The 21,239-nt window shown below is 37.4% G+C and overlaps 1 protein-coding gene and 1 long non-coding RNA gene across 2 annotated transcripts in view; one reads left to right on the top strand and one right to left on the bottom strand.

The window, feature by feature from the left end:
- The window catches only part of LOC124794990 (cadherin-23), a 479,297-nt gene that overhangs the window by 431,280 nt on the left and 26,778 nt on the right, over positions 1-21,239 (top strand). Inside the window, exon 29 of the mRNA XM_047258737.1 lies at positions 19,809-19,945. Coding sequence (XP_047114693.1) covers positions 19,809-19,945 — 137 coding nt within the window. The remainder of the gene's footprint in view (positions 1-19,808; positions 19,946-21,239) is intronic.
- The window catches only part of LOC124794991, a 28,554-nt gene continuing 26,566 nt past the window's right edge, over positions 19,252-21,239 (bottom strand). The window contains exons 2-3 of the long non-coding RNA XR_007016634.1: positions 19,806-19,911; positions 19,252-19,648 (exon numbers count right to left, since the gene is read on the bottom strand). This is a non-coding gene — a long non-coding RNA (uncharacterized LOC124794991). The remainder of the gene's footprint in view (positions 19,649-19,805; positions 19,912-21,239) is intronic.

The following is a 21,239-nucleotide window of genomic DNA, read 5'->3' on the forward strand; positions in this document are numbered from 1 at the left end:
GTAATGATGTTGCCAAACACTGGAGATTCAAACAGCAACAGAGATAAAATGAAACTATTCAATTGAAATTCAAAATTTCATGCTAATCAAGAAGTAAATCTTAAGGAGAGCTAAAGTCAGAAGTACACCAGTGACACCTAAGATGGGAAAAGGTGTACGTACAGCTGTGAAGGTACTAGTAGCGCCAGAGAGCAAGTAATATTGAGACCACCACTCTTCAGATTGAATAAAAGACATAGTGCCCTTGCATTCCACCTTTCCTCAACCTGCAAATAATGATTACATTCTGAATGTGAGCTCTGTGCTGCAAAATGATGGAAAATACAAACATTTACTGGAGTCTAATTAATTGTTGAAATGCTGCTATTGATTGTACAGTCAAATTACTTAATTATTGTAACAAACAAGTGTATTGTTGTTGTTGTTGCTGATGCTGCTGTCTCCTTCATGCTGAAGACTGGTGCTAGCCTGTCCTGTGTAAGCCTCTTTATTTCTATATATTTACCTCAACCTAAATCCATATGAACCTGCTTATTCTATTTAAGCCTTGGTCTTTCTCTACAATTTTGACCCCCCCTCCACACTTCCTTCCATTGCTGAACTGGTAATTCCTTGATGCTTCAGGATAAGTCCTATCAATCAGTCCCTTGTTTTAGTCAAGTTGGACAATGAATTTCTATTTTCCCCAGTTTGTTTCAGTGCCTCCTCATTTGTTATTCAATTTACCCATCTAATCTTTAGCATTCTTCTATCACACCACAGTTTCAAAGTCTTTATTCCCTCCTTGTCATCCACATTTCACATATGTACAAGGCTATGTTCCAAACAAATACTTTCAGAAAAGACTTCCCAGCACTTAAAATCTATATTAGATGTTAATAAATTCCTCTTTTTCAGAAATTCTTTTCTTGCTCTTCCCAGTTAGTATTTTATATACTCTACTTCAGATATCATCAGTATTTTGCTGGCTAAATAGCAAAACTCAGCTATTACTTTTAGTGTCTCATTTCCTAATCTAATTTCCTCAACATCGCCTAATTTAATTTGGCTACTGTCCTTTACCATTGTTTTACTTTTGTTGATGTTCAGCTGATAATCTCTTTCCAAGATACATTGCCTTCAACTGCTGTTTTAAGTTCTTTGTCATTTCTGACACAAGTCCAATGTCATTGGCAAACTGCAAAGTTTTTATTTACTCTCCATGAACTTTAATTCTCTTTCCACCTTCCTCTTTGGTTTTCTTTAGTGACTACTCAGTGCACAGATTGAACAACATTAGAGAAAGGCTACAGCCATATATCACTCCCATCTGAACCAATGTTTCCCTTTCATGTCCTTCGGCTCTTGTAACTGCCATCTGGTTCCTATACTAGTTGTAAATAACTTTTCACTACCTGTATTTTATCCCTGCTACATTCATAATTTTAAAGAATGTATTCCGACACTGTCAGAAGCTTTCTCTAAGTCTACAAATGTTATAAACATAGCCATGTCTTTCTTTAATCTATCTTATAGGGTAAGCTGTAGGGTCAAATATTGCCTCATGTGTACCTACATTTTTCCCTCCCCCTATTTCTCCAAAATCCAAACTGATCTTTCCTGAGATCAGCTTTTACTAGCTTTTCAGTTCCTCTGTAAATAATCCATGACTCATTGAACTGATAGTATTCACACCTGTCAGTACCTGCCTTCTTTGGGGTTATGATTATTACAACCTTCCTGAAGTCTACGGATATTTCACCCATCTTATATGCCTTGCACACCAGGTAGAATAATTTTGTCATGGCTGGCTCTCCCAAGGTTCTCAATAATTCTGTTGGTATGTCATCTACTCTTGTTGCCACTTAGATCTTTTAGTGTCCTGTCAGTTCCCCAACTTTTCTTTCATGATACAGGCACTTGAATATTCTTTCCACCTTTGAGCTTTCTCTTCTTCGCTTGCCATCTAAGCTCTTAAAATCCATGCAGCTGCTTTTGTTTTCTCCAATATTCTTAATTCTTTAATTCTGATAATTAATTCTCTTCTAGTTATGCATGCTTCTGCAGCCTTTGATTTGTCCTATAGTCATTCCATCTTAGCCATCTTCCATTTTTCTTTTGGTCTCATTTTTTTGACAGATGTATTCCCTTTCACTTCCTTCATTTGGTGCATTTTTATATGTCCTCCCTTTTGTCAGCTGAATTCAATATCTTCTGTGCTATCCAAAGATTTCTACTAGGCCTTGCCTTTATACCTATGTAAGCCTCTGCTGCCTTCCCTTTTTATATCTCAAAGCAACCCATTCATCTTCTATTGTATTCCTTTTCCCTGTTTCAGTTCAAAGTTGCCTAGTACTCCTTCTGAAACTCTCAACAGCCTCTGGTTCCTTCGATTTATCCATGTCCCATCTCCTTAATTTTCTACCCTATTTTTAAAAAAATTCTTCAGTTAATCTACAGTTCATGACCAGTAACTTAAGGTCTGACTCCAAGTCTGCCATTGGAAACGTCTTGCAGTTTAAAGTAAAGATTTCAAAACCCCTGTCTTATCATCATGTAATCAGTCTGAAATCTTCCACTGTCTAGGTCTCTTCCATACATATAACTTTCGTTCATGATTCATAAACCAGGTGTTAATGATGATTAAATTATATTCTGTGCAAAATTGTTCGTGGTCGTGCGGTAGCGTTCTCGCTTCCCATGCCCGGGTTCCCGGGTTCGATTCCCGGCAGGGTCAGGGATTTTCTCTGCCTCATGATGACTGGGTATTGTGTGCTGTCCTTAGGTTAGGTAGGTTTAAGTAGTTCTAAGTTCTAGGGGACTGATGACCATAGATGTTAAGTCCTATAGTGCTCATAGCCATTTGAACTATTTTGCAAAATTGTACCAAATGGCTTCCCTTTTATTCCTTTCTACCAATCCATGTTCTCCTATTAGTTTTCTTTCTCTTCCTTTTTCTACTACTGAATTCCAGTCAGACATCTCAATCAAATTTTCATTTCCTTTAAGTATACGAATGCTTACCTTTATCTTTTCATGTATTCTTTCAGTCTCTTGATTATTTACAGAACTATTTGGCATATAAACTTGTACTGCTGTGGCGAGTGTTGACTTTGTGTCTTGACTATGATACTGCATTCACAATGCTGTTCATAGTAGTTGTAGGGGAAGGAGGAGAAGAAATGGTTACAGGAGAATATGGGCTCAGTAGTAGGAATGAGAGAGGAGAAAGACTAATTGAGTTCTGCAAAAAATTTCAGATGTTTATAGTGAATACTCTGTTTAAGAATCACAAGAGGAAGAGGTATATTGGAAAAGACCAGTAGACACAGGAATATTTCAGTTACATTACATCATGGTCAGGCAGAGGTTCTGAAATCAGATATTGGAATGATCACAATTTGGTAATGATGAAGAGTAGGCTGAAGTTTAAGAGACTAGTCAGGAAGAATCAATGTGCAAAGAAGTGGGATGTAGAAGTACTAATGAGTGAAGACATGTGCTTGAAGTTCTTTGAGACTATAGATGCTGTGATAATGAATAGCTCAGTAGGCAGTTCAGTTGAAGAGAAGAGAAATGGGCATCTCTAAAAAGGGCAATCGCAGAAGTTTGAGAGAAAAATGTAGGTACAAGGAAGGTAATTGGAAAGAAATCATGGGTAATGGTAAAAGCACTTCATTTGATTACTGAAAGAAGGAAGTACAAAAATGTTCAGGGACTTTCAGGAATACAGAAATACAAGTCACTCAGGTATGAAATAAATAGTAAATGCAGAGAAGATAAGGCAAAATGGCTACATGAAAAATATGAAGAAATCGAAAAAGAAATGATTATGGGAAGGACTGATCCAGCACATAGAAAAGTCAAAACAACCTTTGGTAAAATTTAAAACAAAGGCTATAACGTTAAGAGTGCAATGGTAATTTTAATGTTAAATGCAGAGGAGAGGGCTGATGGATGGAAAGAGTACACTGAGAGTCTCTAAGAGGGGAGAACTTATCTGGTGACATGATAGAAGAAGAAACAGGAGTCAATAGGGAAGAGATAGGGGATACAGTATTAGAATCAGAATTTAGAAGAGCTTTGGAGGACTTAAAATTAAATAAGGCAGAAGGGACAGATAACATTCCATTAGAATTTCTAAAATAATTGGAGGAAGTCGCAACAAAATGATTATCCACATTGGTGTGTGGAATGAATGAGACTGGGCATACACCATCAGACTTTTGAAAAACATCATACAATTCCCATGTTTGCAAGAGCCGTCAAGTGTGAGAATTATCACACAATCAGCTTAACAGCTCATGCATCCAAGTTACTGACAAGAATAATATCCAGAAGAATAGTAAAGAAAATTGAGGGCCGGTTAGATGACGATCAGTTTGCCTTTACAAAAGGTAAGGGCACCAGAGAGGCAGTTCTGACTCTGTGGTTAGTAATGGAAGTAAAACTGAAGAAAAAAAAAGTCACATTCATAGGATTAGGTGACTTGGAAAAAGTGTTCAACAATGTAATATGGTGCAAGATGTTCAAAATTGTGAAAAAATAATGGTAATGTGTAGGGAAATGTGGGTAATCCCATATGTTTTATAAATGTGAACGTTGGTGTGTTACTGTATCACGTTAAATTGGTTGGATGGATTTGGATGAAATTTGACATAGAGATAGCTTATACCTTGGATTAACACACAGGCTTCTTTAAAAAGTGTGTAGAACAAGATATTTATTTATTTGAAGGATATAACATGAATGTGGAATAATAATTGTGCTCTAAGCAATGACCAATGAAAAGTCACAACACCAGGTTGAAGACTGTGTTATGAGAGGATTGCATTTCAAGGCAGCAGGGCATTGAAGATTTATCACAAACCCAACATTCTTGGTATTATTTGCTCTAATTAAATGTCAGTTAAAGCCATATAGGTAGTAACAGCCTTCATGAGCTATTAATACATCATATGAAATAGCAACATTAGAATGTTCCGCGTACCTGCACAGTTAGAGATGCCTTGTTACCAAACTGAATTGTGTAGTACTCTGATTTGCATCCTGCTGGCAGTCAATTTTTTGTTACTTTAGTGTTTATAAAGGACTCTGGGAATTTTCTATTAGAAATTAATATAATTACAACAAAGCTTCCCATTAATATTTGCTTTTTTTTATTATGACTGTGTTCTTCTATGAGTTTGTTCACACCCATTGTTACCAATATAAGAAAGCTGACAAGTTCCTTAACTCCTGGGTATCTATGGAATTGCATTGAAGACTCACAATGATGGTGTTATTTAAATCCTGTATGACAGACAGAGAGATGTCCTTTACATGTGGAATGTCATAGGATTTTAGTGAGGCTGGATTATGATATATGAGCTTATCTGCTAGTAATGGCACACATCTGAGGGCAGGTGACATTGCTTCATATGCAAATGTTATAAAATTTGTGATGCACCAAACCAGGAATTGCTTATTTTCCTTCTCTGTTGAGTTAATACATTTGTTACCCATTCATGATGAAGTGGCTGGATGGATTTAGATGAACTTTTAGAATATAGATAGCCTAAATGCTGAATGAACACATAGGCTGCCTTTTATTCTGAAACAAAAAACTGCTACTGTTCCTGTAGGATGGGTAATGTGACTAAAAAGTCATACATGAAAGTTAACTATCAATCAACTGCAATGAATTTAGATAGATTAGTTTTTAACTGTTTTAACAAGTGAAGGAAGTATGTACATAAATTGATCAAAGAAAAAATATTACTGTTGGGTACAACCTCAGAAATAAACAGACATGTAATAAAAAATGAAATATTTGCGAGATGCAGTGTTGAAAATAATTAAATTGCAGCAATTTAGATGGTATTACTCTTAGGTTCCTGCCCAACCACAACCTCGGAAATCAACAGACTCGCAATAAACAACCAAATATTAGCAAGAGGCAGCAAAGAAACTATTTCAGTTCTAAATATGAAACACTCAGAATCTTAAAAGTCTGCACTAGAGCTTGAACTATCTTCATACATAATTCACCTCACGACATGTTTTTAACTGTGTGGCTATGCAGAATACATGACAATAAGCATTTCAAATATTCTATTGGTAGCTTGTGATGACTGTTATTGCCAGTATGGCTTAAAATTACATTTAATTATAACAAATTGTACCAAGGACATTCAGTTTGTGATGAATCTTCAATGATCTGTTGCCTTGAAACAGAATAGAGTCATAACACAGTTCCAACCTTGGAAATTAGCATTTACACAGTGCCCATTTTGATTTGTTTTAACAAATGAAAGAAGTACATACATAAATTTACGAAAGTAGAAATATTACTTTAAGATAGACTCATCACTAAATTCTGTGACAATGTAATGTATGTTCATGAAAATATTTCACAGAATATTTAAATTGTTATACTATAAGGACTCTTAACCATTGTTTTCTCTTTGGATTTCAGTAAAGTGTATTGGACTGTAATCTCCGACTACAGGTGGTCGAAGACTGTGATATTATCAGGATTCTTAAATATTTTATTCTCTTTGGATTTCAATGACTCATAGTTTCCTTAGTGATTTTGAATGTTTCTAGCATTTGAAGGTTTGCTTTTAGGACAATGACATGGCTTTACTGGTTAAATTTGAGTAATTCGTACTTTCCTTGCTGATTTCGTTGGTTTGTGGGATCTGGATAGTTTGTTTTCCTGTTAGGTTTGTTGTTTCTTTCATTCATTTATTTGATATTTGTAGGATCTCAATAGATTGTTTATCAGGTATGTTTGTTGTTTCTTTTGTTTGTTTGCTTGGCATTAGTAGGAACTTGACAGTTTGTTTCTCTGTTAGGTTTGTAGTTTATTTTGTTTGTTAACTTGCATTTGTTCTGAATTACTGTATTGTTGTTATTGTAGTTAGTTATTTGGTTAGGTGATTTGGTGAGATATCTTATGACTTTAGTTCCTCAGTTTAGGTATTACTGTTAAAATTTCTAATGCCCAGGAAATGCAAGTTGAATCTGTCACAGAGGTCAAAAAGAGCTCCAGCTATGAAGATAGCTGGACAGCAACAATCGTTTGTACATGCTGAGCAAGTGGAGCATCAGACAAGTACTCGAGCAGCTGAAACCAAAGCACACTCTGATGCTCAACATCAGCAGAATGCTGAACACATTGCACATCAGTGTGTTTCTGAGGCTGCCAAAAATGTGGCTTCTCGGTGTCATGCAAGCACAGCACGCATAACGTGTGTGTGCATCTGAAACCATACATGAAGCAGACACACGCTGACTTGCTATTGCTCAACAACAAGCCGAATGCCAGCAAATATTTACAATGAATACCTAACTGTATCCCATTATGTTTTGGAGAGGGCAGCAAGGATGTCATTCCAGTATTCCTCAAACAAATCTGGTGCTGGAGAACCGAACCCAAATAAAAAAGTTATGTGCATGGATTTCTATGTGTTTCACATTCATCTGATGGCCCACAAACATGATTTCAGCTTGCCATTGTGTTATAGTGTACTTCGGTTGCAAATTGTGATAGACATGCATGTGAAGATGGAGAGTGAGCATCTAAGGCTCATAGCACTAAATCAAAACAAACTGCATGCAGAGAATTACATCCACCTGCAAGATGCAATTGCTAGCAGTAGCAATGTAAATCTGAATAACTTAGGTCAGATGGTTATCCTCCCATCATCATTCATGAACAGTCCAATGTACTTCCATGAATACACCCAGGATGTGTTCTCCTGTATCTAGAATTGTGGTTAGCTGGAATTATTCATCAGCTTCATGTGTAACCCAGCCTAGACTGAGATCAGGGAAGAACTGATGGTCAGGCAGAAACTGACAGACTGCCATGACATTGTAGTGCAACATTTTACAGTTAAAGTGCAAAAGCTGATGGCACTCCTTATGAATAAACAAGTTTCTGGTGAAGTGCAGTGCTTCGTGTATTACATTGAGTAGGGAAAGCACAGCTGTGGTTAAAAAAGAAATTGTGACTGAACCAAACTGATGAAGTGATGTCAGCAGAGCAGCCTGACCCCAATGCGAACAAACAGCTGTATGATATGGCCATTAGGAGACTATTCCATGGACCTTGTGGAGTGCTGAACCCTATGTCCCCATGCATGAAGGAAAGGAAATGTACCAAAAAGTATCCTCAGCCACTGTTAAAAGAGACTGAAATGAACGAGAATGGATACCTGTTGTACAGATGTAGAGCACCCAAGGACGCAAAGTGCATGGTCACATTGAAAGTGAGACGTATGGCCCAGGAAATCATACAGTACAACAGCTGGGTCATTTCAGAGTCACCACTTCTTTCCAAAATATTTAATGCCCACATTAAGGCATTTAAATGTATTTGCAAATACATAAACAAAGGCAGTGACCAGACAATATTTACTGTGCTACAGCAGAACTATGCTAATAAGATCCAAGAGGCAAAGTGCAAATGTTTAGAGCGGGTCGATACGTGAGCAGCAGTGAAGCTTTGTGGCAGATAATGGGCTTGCTGCTTCACAAGAAACCCTGATAGTGACACATTTTGCAATTTACCTTCCCAACAGTGAACATGTGTACTTCATGGAGGCCAATTAGTGCAATCAGTAACTACACCGTCCACAACCACCCTCGCTACAATTTCTGATTGTGCCAGATGGACAACTTTGGCATAACTTTGCTGTATGCCAATGTTCCAAAATATTATACATGGAACACGTCATGAAAGGAATGGAAACAAAGTGCACAGGGCACCCCGGTCGAAGGCTGACTAAACGTGAAGGTATCAGCTACCCTGGGCAGAATTTACACTGCGCATGTAACACAATTTGAGTGTTATTGTGTACAGTAGCTTCTGACCCATGTCCAAAGCCCTATCAGTTTATAGGCCCTGAAAATAGTTGACAGAGAAGAAAATGTTATGTTCTGTGTAGCATATGAGGTGACGGGACTTTTGGAAGATGATGACCACTGGTACGTTACAATGGGGGATGCCGTATTGTGCTGGTCATCAGCCAAGTTGAGAGAGCTCTTTGCCATCATGTTGAGCACCTGTAGACTCTTGAAGCCTATATGACACTTTGGAATAAATATAAAGCAGCATTATCTGAAGAAATCACCCATCAGTACCAAGGGATAGCATAGACCAGTGGTGAGGTATATTTTAACGAAGCACTGAAACTTATTGAGGACAAAGTTTTCTCGATGGTGGGAAAATGCCTGTCTGATTTTGGCTTGCCCACCTCACAACAAGCAGGAGATTTGTCCACAGATTTGCTGAGGGACCTCAGTTACAACACAGCAGCCTTGGAGGCCCAAGTTGCCCAAAGTGAGCTCCTGCTGTCATTAGAACAAAGGCACATTTTCAATAAAATTTTGAGTCACTTGGAGAGCTGAGAAAGGGGGGTCTTCATTCCTTGGAATTACCTGGGGACACTGGTAAGACATTCCTGTTGAATTTGCTGCTGGCCCAGTTGCTTAAGGACAGGCATGTCGCATTGGCTGCAATGGATTCGGAAAGCTTAAAAACTGCTCTTGCAATGTTGTAAGCTTGGAAGATAACCTAATTAATGAAGTTTTTCTGGGCTTACATGAAAACTTGAGTGATGAGGAGTGTTGTGTGAAAGAGTTTTCCTGGGGCATAAGAATGAATCAGTGGGAAACATCAATAAAAAATTTATTGAGTACTTGGTGAAGTGACCACCTACACATCAGTCGATACAGTGATGACAAGAGATGACACAACTTCATATCCTGTAGAGTTTCTAAACTCATTAGAGCTGTTGGGGGTGCCATCCAACAAGTTGGAGCTGAAGGTGTGTGTGCCTGTCTTATTGATTCATAACCCAGATGCACCACAATTGTGCAGTGGCACCAGGTTTTCACATCATGGGCCTGAGAAGGCCAGGGAAGAGATAGCATTAACAACATGAATTCGTATCATCCCAACAACGTCCCCGTTTGAACTCTTGCAGTTCCCATCAAAAGCAGCCTTCTGGGTTACTATAAACAAGAATCTAGGTTAAATGGTAAAAGTGTCAGGTATTCATCTGGGCAACCTGTGTTTCTCACACAGCCAGCTCTACATTGGCTGCTCACTTGTATTGAGAGCCAGAAATCTCTACAAATACACAGAAAACAAGAAGTACCATAATGTTATTTAAGAGAAGTATTGCAGTACATTTATCGTTCTCCTTACATACCAAGATAGTTATATTTTTCATGCTAGTCATGTGACACATAGTCATGCAATTATTTACTCTCTTTCCTGGCACATTTTGTACTTGGCTACTCAATAACATACATATTTTTTCCTTAAGTAAATAAGTTAGTTTTGAAAGACCAGTGTTCTGCCAGTTTTTTGGGCCGCAAGTGGCTCACACCACAATACTTCCAAAAGAACTTTTATGATGGCGCATGTGCATGGGTAGTAAGTTTTGATGGTAACATTTTCTTACAACTGACTGTTTATATGCAGCGGGCAGCACTGGTTGCAGCTGGTATACAATATGTATAAGAACCAAGAGGTAACAATAAGAGTGGAAGACCAAGAATGAATTGCACGTATGAAAAAAGGTGTAAGACAGGGATGTAGTCAATGTGTACAAGAACCAAGAGGTAACTATAAGAGTGGAAGACCAAAAATGAAGTGCATGGATTAAAAAGGGTGTAACACAGGAATATAGCCTTTCGCCCCAGCTGTTCAATCTATATGTCAAAGAAGCAATGACAGAAATAAAAGAAATGTTCAAGTGTGGGATTAAAATCAAGGTGGAAGAATATCATCATTAAAATTCCTGATGACATTCCTATCCTCAGTAAACATGATGAAGAATTACAGGAGCTGCTGAATGGAAAGAACAGTCTAATGAGTACAGAATAAGGATTGAGAGTAAATCGAAGAAAGAACAATCTACGTAAAGACCTAAAATCACTTACTTTGGTCCAAAAAGGGGTCCAATATTCAGGAACAGACTTTTCAATAAATTGCCAGCAACCACTAAAAACTTTGTTTCAGATAAAGCACAGTTTAAATAGAATTTGAAAGTCTTTTTGATAGACAACTCCTTCTACTCTATAGATGAATATCTAACAGGGACTATTAGACCAGCTTAAGTAAAAATGTCTGTTAGTTTTAAGTTTTGACAGCACTTGGTCACAATAGTCACAATTAGGTATTTTGTGTATGGTTAATTTATTAAAAATGCATAACTATGTTTCATTTTGACAATGTATTAATTCTATAAATATTAGTAGTTCCAGTTTACTGTAATGTATTGTATTGTATTGTGACAGTCTCCTGGAAAATGATCAGGGTAGTGAGTATTATATTCAAGTGTTTTATATTTTCACGTTATACTTTCTGAGTTGCTCCACACCCACAAGAATCATCTCATTTTTGAGTCTGTGGAACAAAAACTTAATCTAATCTAATCTAATGAGAAGTAGCGGAAGTGAGATCAGTGAGAAACTTAACATCATAATTGGAGAAAGTTCAGGAATTCTGCTACCTAGGCAGCAAAATAACCTATGATGGGCAGAGCAAGGAGGACATAAAAAGCTTTTCTGGCCAAAGGAAGTCTCCTAGTATCAAACATAGGCCTTAATTTGAGGCAGAAATTTCTGAGAATGTACGTTCAGAGCACAGCATTGTATGGCAATGACAGGAGGAATGTGGGAAAACCAGAACAGAAGAGAGTACAAGCATTCGAGATGTGGTGCTGTGGAAGAATGTTGAAGATTAGGTGGACTGATAAGGTAAGAATTGAGGAGGTTCTTCGCTGAATCTGCAAGGAAAGGAATATATGGAAAGCACTTACAAGAAGAAAGGACAGGATGATACGACATTGGTTAAGACATCAGAGAATAATTTCCATGTTACTAGAGAGAGCTGTAGAGTGTAGAAAATGTAGAGGAAGACAGAGATTGGGATACATCCAGCAGATAATCTAGGACATAGGTTGCTAGTGCTACTCTGAGATGAAAAGGTTAGCACAGGAGAGGAATTCACGGAGGACCGCATCAAACCAGTCAGAAGACTGATAACTCAAAAACAAATGTAGCTTACCACCACTCCTATTTTCTTATTTATTATTATCTCTACCCCCTGACCCTTTTGATTCTGTGTTACTGGTACACTATGTATGATTTCACAGTACTTCTGTTATTGATTGCTGTTCAATACCAACGTATTCTTATGACTTACACAAAATTCCCACTATTGTTTGGTCTGATTACAAGTATTAGGCATGCTATCAGACAAGTAACCCATTCAATCATCATCATATTCCATAGACCTCATCATGGAGGAGAACACTGAGGGACAGTTGGAGCCCATACAGCCACTGCTAAAAGCTGTACACTGTATAAACAATAAACTATACTGCACTACTATGTACTAATTTGCTTATTTGAAGTTAAGTTTATATAATAAAATTAGCAGGAAATGCGTTACTTTGTCTCCTATTCCTACTGGTGGCCTAATGTGTACATGACCATATTGATAGTTTCTAAAGAATAAGAGATATTTGCACAGAGTAAGCATAAAGACCTGTTTACAGTCAACATTTCTACTTGTCAGGCAACCAGTACAAGATTAGATTAGATTAGATTAGATTAATACTAGTTCCATGGATCATGAATACGATATTTCGTAATGATGTGGAACGAGTCAAATTTTCCAATGCATGACATAATTAGGTTAATTTAACAACATACTTAAGTTAATATAACAACTTTATTTTTTTGTGTTTTTTTGTTTTTCTTTATTTTTTATTTTTATTTTATTTTTTTATTTTTTTTTATATTTTTGGTTTTTTTTTCTTTTTTTTCTTAATTTATATCTAAAAATTCCTCTATGGAGTAGAAGGAGTTGTCATTCAGAAATTCTTTTAATTTCTTCTTAAATACTTGTTGGTTATCTGTCAGACTTTTGATACTATTTGGTAAGTGACCAAAGACTTTAGTGCCAGTATAATTCACCCCTTTCTGTGCCAAAGTTAGATTTAATCTTGAATAGTGAAGATCGTCCTTTCTCCTAGTATTGTAGTTATGCACACTGCTATTACTTTTGAATTGGGTTTGGTTGTTAATAACAAATTTCATAAGAGAGTATATATACTGAGAAGCTACTGTGAATATCCCTAGATCCTTAAATAAATGTCTGCAGGAAGATCTTGGGTGGACTCCAGCTATTATTCTGATTACACGCTTTTGTGCAATAAATACTTTATTCCTCAGTGATGAATTACCCCAAAATATTATGCCATATGAAAGCAATGAGTGAAAATAGGCGTAGTAAGCTAATTTACTAAGATGTTTATCACCAAAATTTGCAATGACCCTTATTGCATAAGTAGCTGAACTCAAACGTTTCAGCAGATCATCAATGTGTTTCTTCCAATTTAATCTCTCATCAATGGACATGCCTAAAAATTTGGAATATTCTACCTTAGCTATATGCTTCTGATTAAGGTCTATATTTATTAATGGCGTCATACCATTCACTGTACGGAACTGTATGTACTGTGTCTTATCAAAATTCAGAGAGAGTCCGTTTACAAGGAACCACTTAGTAATTTTCTGAAAGACAGTATTGGCAATTTCATCAGTTAATTCTTGTTTCTCAGGTGTGATTACTATACTTGTATCATCAGCGAAGAGAACTAACTTTGCCTCTTCATGAATATAGAATGGCAAGTCATTAATATATAATAAGAACAACAAAGGACCCAAGACTGACCCTTGTGGAACCCCATTCTTGATAGTCCCCCAGTTTGAGGAATGTGCTGATCTTTGCATGTTACGAGAACTACTTATTTCAACTTTCTGCACTCTTCCAGTTAGGTACGAATTAAACCATTTGTGCACTGTCCCACTCATGCCACAATACTTGAGCTTGTCTAGCAGAATTTCATGATTTACACAATCAAAAGCCTTTGAGAGATCACAAAAAATCCCAATGGGTGGTGTTCGGTTATTCAGATCATTCAAAATTTGACTGGTGAAAGCATATATGGCATTTTCTGTTGAAAAACCTTTCTGGAAACCAAACTGACATTTTGTTAGTACTTCATTTTTACAGATATGTGAAGCTACTCTTGAATACATTACTTTCTCAAAAATTTTGGATAAAGCTGTTAGAAGGGAGATTGGACGGTAATTGTTGACATCAGATCTATCCCCCTTTTTATGCAAAGGTATAACAATAGCATATTTCAGTCTATCAGGGAAAATGCCCTGTTCCAGAGAGCTGTTACACAGGTGGCTGAGAATCTTACTTATCTGTTGAGAACAAGCTTTTAGTATTTTGCTGGAAATGCCATCAATTCCATGTGAGTTTTTGCTTTTAAGCAAGTTTATTATTTTCCTAATTTCAGAGGGAGAAGTGGGTGAGATTTCAATTGTATCAAATTGCATAGGTATGGCCTCTTCCATTAACAGCCTAGCATCTTCTAATGAACACCTGGATCCTACTATATCCACAACATTTAGAAAATGATTATTAAAAATATTTTCAACTTCTGACTTTTTGTTCGTAAAGTTTTCATTCAATTTGATGGTAATACTGTCTTCCTCTGCTCTTGGTTGACCTGTTTCTCTTTTAATAATATTCCAAATTGTTTTAATTTTATTATCAGAGTTGCTGATTTCAGACATGATACACATATTCCTGGATTTTTTAATAACTTTTCTTAATATAACACATCATGAAATCGTGTGTAATGTGGAAGCCAGTCGTGGATTTTAAGGGTTAGTGATAATTAAAGCAAATTTCTGTTGGAACTTAAGACATAACATCAGAACTAGCATTCTCTGAAGCATTCCAAAAGAGAATCATATTAATGCTAAAGTAAAAAACTCCTTTTATACTCTTGATAAATTGCTTAGAACTGAACTTTGCGGATTAAGTTAATACCTTTGAATGAATGCTGGAAGTATCTCCTACTATTAAATGTTAGTGTTTTCAGAAACTATAAATGAAAATTTTTGAAGACAGAAACAGATTATTTTCAGTGCTTCCAAAAATAGGATGTCAAGTGTCCCTAGAAAATGTCTTGCTACTGTTAAAGTTGGAGACATCGGGGCACCATGCTTATAATAATGTTATACCTTCACATCGAGAACAGTTCCAGTCTATGTCAGTAAATAATTTTCATGTCCCATAAGTACGGATAAGACAAAGAACTATGTATGCTCCACAGGTAGTTTAAAGAAAAAAATCATGCTGCTAAATATGTATTGGGAGTAAATTGTAAATGTAAGTTCCATCCACAGGCTATGGCAGGCCCATCAGTACCAACCTCTGCCAGTGGCATCATTGGTTGTGGTGTGGAGTGCCATGGAGTCACTATAACCACTCTCATAGCTGTTGTCAGTTTTGTGACCTGGAACTACTACTTCTCAATCAAGTAGCTCCTTAAAAGACCTCAAGAGGCACCCCATTCCAGTCCTCCCAACAAGGAAAAATTGCTGGCAGTAGCAGGAATTGAATCCAGATCCTCTGCATGGCAGATAGCCATGCTGACCACACAGCAAATTACATTCTGGGACTACAACAAGAGAACTGCCAGTTCCACACTCAGGACAGCATAATAATTAATGGACAATGATGGGGAGTGATTATGATACATGACCCCTCAATCTTCACCTACAATGCAAAGGGTTTAGTTGGAGCAGATATATAGATGAACCTAAAATAGCAACTAATTTGGTTCTTTAAATGTTTTTCTTCTGTTAATGAATGGACATTGCTTCTTGCCATACAAATGTCTTCAATAAATTATAACAGTTGTACACAAAATTAAACAGACCACCTCAACAGCCTAATGATTAGTACTGCTGACTTTGGTGTGGAAGATCCAGGTTCAATTCCCAGTATCTCCTACTGATATCCCGAACAGATTCTACTCAGCATTTTGAGGTCAAATGAAGAGTTGCTAGAATACAGAAGCCACAGCATGATTCATCTACTGGCAGTCACAGGTGAGGGAACTGGTGACATGCTGATCACATGTTCCACAATTGTAGCTGATCACATGTTCTACAATTGTAGATTGCTCCACATACTGCTTGTAAGCAGCAGTTAGAAAGATGGAGCAGGCCTAAGGCCTAATCTCTGAGTGGTGTTCACATTTTTACAAATTTAATGATCCCTGAGTGGTTTTTACATTTATACAAAATTAATGATTCTGAGATTTTTTGAAGAAAAGCTGTACATGTCCTGAACAAGCATGTTATTGATATTATGTGGACAACAGGGAGATTCTGTCATGTAAGATAGATCTTTACAGTGAACATTCATAGCAAGCCCATGTTTGAAGCTACTCAAAAATGCACAAACAACTCTAAAGAACACAATGTATGAAAGTTTCTGAAAGTTTATTAAACCATTATTTCACCAGAAACATCATGAGACACAATTGAAAACTGCTAAATTTAATAACTGAATAACATTGCACAAATAACTTTGTCAGAACATAACTTAAGACCCACTACAGCTGCAACTGCATGCCATGAAATGTAAACACACTGCTAATATTTGGAAGAACAATTGAAATCTACTAAATTTAATTTTTGAATACAGCACACAAACAACTTTGTTAGTCCTCTGCTTCAGAACCGCCACAGCTGCAACTGCACGCCGCAAAATCAAAATAACTGATTAACACTTCAAGATCAGAGGTTAACATACGTGTGAGATAATCCATTGCAGGTGTGAAATTCTGGTACGTTAATAACCGCTGTAACAACAAGAATGAATGCAAGCATTCAAACACGCATGCACTGTGCTATACGGGTCCTGGAAGTCAGTTGGTGGGATGGAGTTCCATGCCTGTTACACCTGGTCACTCAATACAGGGATGGTTAATGCTGGTTGCAGATGATTCTGGAGTTGTTGTCTGATGATGTCCCATATGTGCTCAGCTGAAAGATCTGGTGTTCGAACAGGTTATGGCAGCATATTGACACTTTGTAGAGCATGTTGGGAAACAACCTCTGAAATGCTGTTCACGAATGGGAGCACAACGGGTCGAACCACCATGTTAATGTACAAATGCAGGGTGCATGGGATAATCACAAGAGTGCTTCTGCTGTCATAAGAAATCACATTCCAGACTAACGCTAAGTGTAGGTCCAGTGTGCCTAGCATGCAGACAGGTTGGTTGCAGGCCCTCAACTGGTCTCCTCCTATCCAACATGCGGCCATCACTAGCACTGAGGCAGAACCAGCTTTCATCAGAAAAAACAAAAGGCCTCCACCATGTCCTCCAATGACCTCTCTATCGACATTTCTGAAGTTGCAAATGGTGGCGGTTTGGGGTCAGTGGAATGCACACTACACGGACGGCATCTGGCTCAGAGGTATCCTTGAAGCAAGTGATTTGTAACAGTTCATTGTGGCACATTGGAGCCAACTGTTACTGAAATTGCTGCTGCATTTGTGCCAGAGACATACACTGAACACAGTCACCTTCCCTCTTGGTAGTGCCACATGGCATCCAGAGCCCAGTCTTCTTGTGGCCATACATTCCAGCGACCAGCTCTGCCAGTAGTCATGTAAGTCCTGGTAAGGCTTTCTGCAATATCACAGAAGGAACATCCACCTTCGTAGCCCAATTACATTATCTCGTTCAAACTCAGTGGTGTGTTGATAAAGGTGTCTTTGTCACCTTAAAGGCATTCTTGACTAATCCTTAACCCACCAAATCCCATCTCAAAGGTAACTAACGTTCATGCCGTTACATAGTGTAGTTTTTCTTCCTAGAAAACAAACTGTTACTCTTACGCAACTGGTGCAAAATTTGAATAAAAATCATCTTTCAGATGTAGAAACATGTCTACCAACTTTGGCGTATGTCACCCAACTCCTTCTTCCTGTTGCAGTTTTTTTCCCATCAATGTACATTTGACTGTATGAACATCTAAACAACAGGTCAGAGAGTGCGAGTCATAAATGTAATGGTAGCTGCCACAGTGCAGGTATATAATACATTTAGAGTAAATATATAACACCAAAGCTACCTAGAATATACCCCTATTTACTCGAATCTAAGCCGCACTTTTTTTCCTGTTTTTGTAATCCAAAAAACCGCCTGCAGCTTAGAATCGAGTGCAAAGCAAGCGGAAGTTCTGAAAAATGTTAGTAGGTGCCGCCACAACTAACTTCTGCCGTCGAATATATGTAGCATGCTTTGTAGACACAAAGATAAATACTGGCGCCAAAACCTCTGCTTCAATAAATAAATTTTTAAAAAAGGTGGAAGACGAGCTTTTTTTCTCCGTCCCGAGTTTCGACCATTTTCATACATTATCCAACGAAGTAAATACAAATTCCGTATTGTTCATCTTCGAATGTAGCAGAATTTCAATGTACTACGAAAATACGACTGGCAAGACTGTTTGGGATGTTTGTCAATATGGCCAACTCTACGTTCTGAATTTTTTCCTACCTGTGAGAAGAGATGGTTGCTAAGAGGAACCTGATGAAATGTGAATCACATGCACTATTCTCTTCACCATAAGAATAATACGAATATAAACATTTTGCCATGTATTCTTTCGTGTTTGCTGCTATCTCATTTAAATCCTGTCTGCCTAATAAACTGCGAAACTAGAGCGAGACAACAGCAAACGCGGAAGAATATACATATCGTGTCATGTTTATATTCGTATTATTTTTATGCCTAATAGTGATACAGTCAGAAATGAAGCACGGCAACTGACTAGATTTTTAAATCTAAGATGACTAATTTCTGTGCAGAATTTGATGTACTAAAGAAGCGGCCGCAAAGATTTTCAAACGGAGAAAAATTTTCGCCTAACTCTTGTTCAGAACATGTTCTATCATACGCAGTCTATTATTTGGTTCTTGTTGATCATTATCAAAGAAAGCAGCAGTGTAAGTAACAACAAATAGCAGTCTCTTGTCATTGTTTCGCTAGTGAGACGATTCCTCTCTCTTTTCTTTTTTTTTTTTTTTTTTTTTTTTTTTTTTTTTTTTTTTTTTAATTGTAAGCGGCGGTAGCGCGCACAAAAGCAAGCCATGCCGCGAGCGGCGACAGGCCGTAAACACGCACTATCAGAATGCGACAAACAAAACTTCGAGTCTCATTTTTCAGGTGCGGCTTAGATTCGAGTGCGGCTTAGATTCGAGTAAATACGGTAGGCAGAAGGATGCTAAATTGTTTCACTTACAACATATAAAAATAAAACTAATGATTATGATAAAGGAGCATGAAGAAATCTCTGTATATGTAACCGGGAATAAGTTGTGCATGACACAAATTCTATTTAACTTATATTGGAAAAAGTAAGAGAGAGAAAACCTTTACACAAAATTTTAGAGCATGAATGATACTTTTTTATGAGGGTTTATGGCCACAAGGAGTACATAAAGTTCATTAAAATGGAAGGAGAAAATGTAAAAATATCCACACTGAAGACTATAACACTACAACCACCAAACTCTGCAAACAACTGTAAAACTTATGGCGAGAAGATACTTCCAATTGCCCACATATTGGAGTTTCTTCGTGTTTCATTCATAAATGGAGTGGAGATTGTTAAAATAAGTTTGTGTGTGCAGGAATTCGTATAATTTCGTCTTCACCTCGGACCATGGTACATTCTTAGATTCCTCACTCAGTACTTTGTAAACAAACATCTGAAAAATAAGTTCAACATTTAATCTTTGAAATTATCTTAACAATTTTTGATAATAAATTATGAACACCTTACAGTAGCAAATGAAAGCAAATAAACTGAGTCTGTATTTTATTTAAATGTATAAGTTTACAGGTACAGATAATTATCTTACTTACCAGGTGCTGGTGAATGATACAGATGGACTTCTAGATACAGCAAAAGTTTTCATTTATCTGTTACGTGAAGATCAAAGAGTGCGATTTGTTCTGCGTCAGCATCCATCTGAAGTACGAGAGAGAATAGAAATTTTCAGGGAGTAAGTATACAGAATTTTCCCTTATCAGCTTTAATCTTGCTATTTTTATTATTGATATAATATCAGAATTAAGGTTGCGTATTTAAAAAATTATGATTTAATACAGTAAAATTTTAAATCAGTGATCTTGTAAATACACTTGTTATATAATACACACAACAAATTTTATTTCTTCTCTAGATGTGTCTTATTCTACACTGAAGCACCAAAAAAACTGGCAGAGACATGCGTATTTAAATACAGAGAAATGCAAACAGGCAGAATACAGCGCTGCAGTCAGCAACACCTATATAAGACAACAAGTGTCTATCGCAGTTGTTAAATTGGTTAATGTTGCTAAAATGGCAGGTTATCAAAATTTAAGTGAGTTTGAATGTGGTCTTATAGTTGGCACACGATCGATGGAACACAGTATCTCCAAGACAGCAGTGAGGGATTTTCCCATACGACCATTTCACGAATGTACTGTGAATATTAGGAATCTGGTAAAACATCATATCTTCAACATTGCTGCAGCCAAAAAAAAGATCCTGCAAGAACGGGACCAAAGACGACTGAAGAGAATCATTCAATGTGACACAAATTACCGCAGATTTCGATGCTGGGTCATCAACAAGTATCAGTATGTGAACCATTGAAAGAAACATCATCGATTCGGGATTTCAATGTCAAAGGCCCACTCGTTTACCCTTAATGACTGCTTGACACAAAGCTTTATGCCTCACATGGGCCCATCAACAGTGACATTGGACTGTTGATGACTGAAAACATGTTGCCTGGTCAGACGAGTCTCAACTCAAATTATATCGAGTGAATGGACATGTACAGGTATGGAGACAACCTCATGAATCCATGGACCCTGCATGTCAGCAGGTGACTGTTGAAGCTGGTGGAGGCTCTGTAATGGTGTGGGGCATGTGCAGTTGGAGTGATATGGGATCCCTGATATGTCTAGATACAACTCTGACAACTGACATGTACGTAAGCATCCTGTCTGATCACCTGCATCCATTCATGTCCAATGTGCATTCTGACAGACTTGGGCAATTCCAGCAGGACAGTGCAACACCCCATGTCTCCAGAATTGCTACAGAGTGGCCCAAGAACACTGAGTTTAAATACTTCCTCTGGCCACCAGACTCACCAGACATGAACATTATTGAGCATATCTGGATGCCTTGCAATGAGCTGTTCAGAAGAGATCTCCATCCCCTCATACTCTTACGGATTTATGGACAGCCCTGCAGGATTCATAGTGTCAATTGCCTCCAGCACTGATTCAGACATTAGTCAA

The sequence above is a fragment of the Schistocerca piceifrons genome, chromosome 4 (assembly GCF_021461385.2).
Source record: "Schistocerca piceifrons isolate TAMUIC-IGC-003096 chromosome 4, iqSchPice1.1, whole genome shotgun sequence".
Classification (NCBI taxonomy): domain Eukaryota; kingdom Metazoa; phylum Arthropoda; class Insecta; order Orthoptera; family Acrididae; genus Schistocerca; species Schistocerca piceifrons.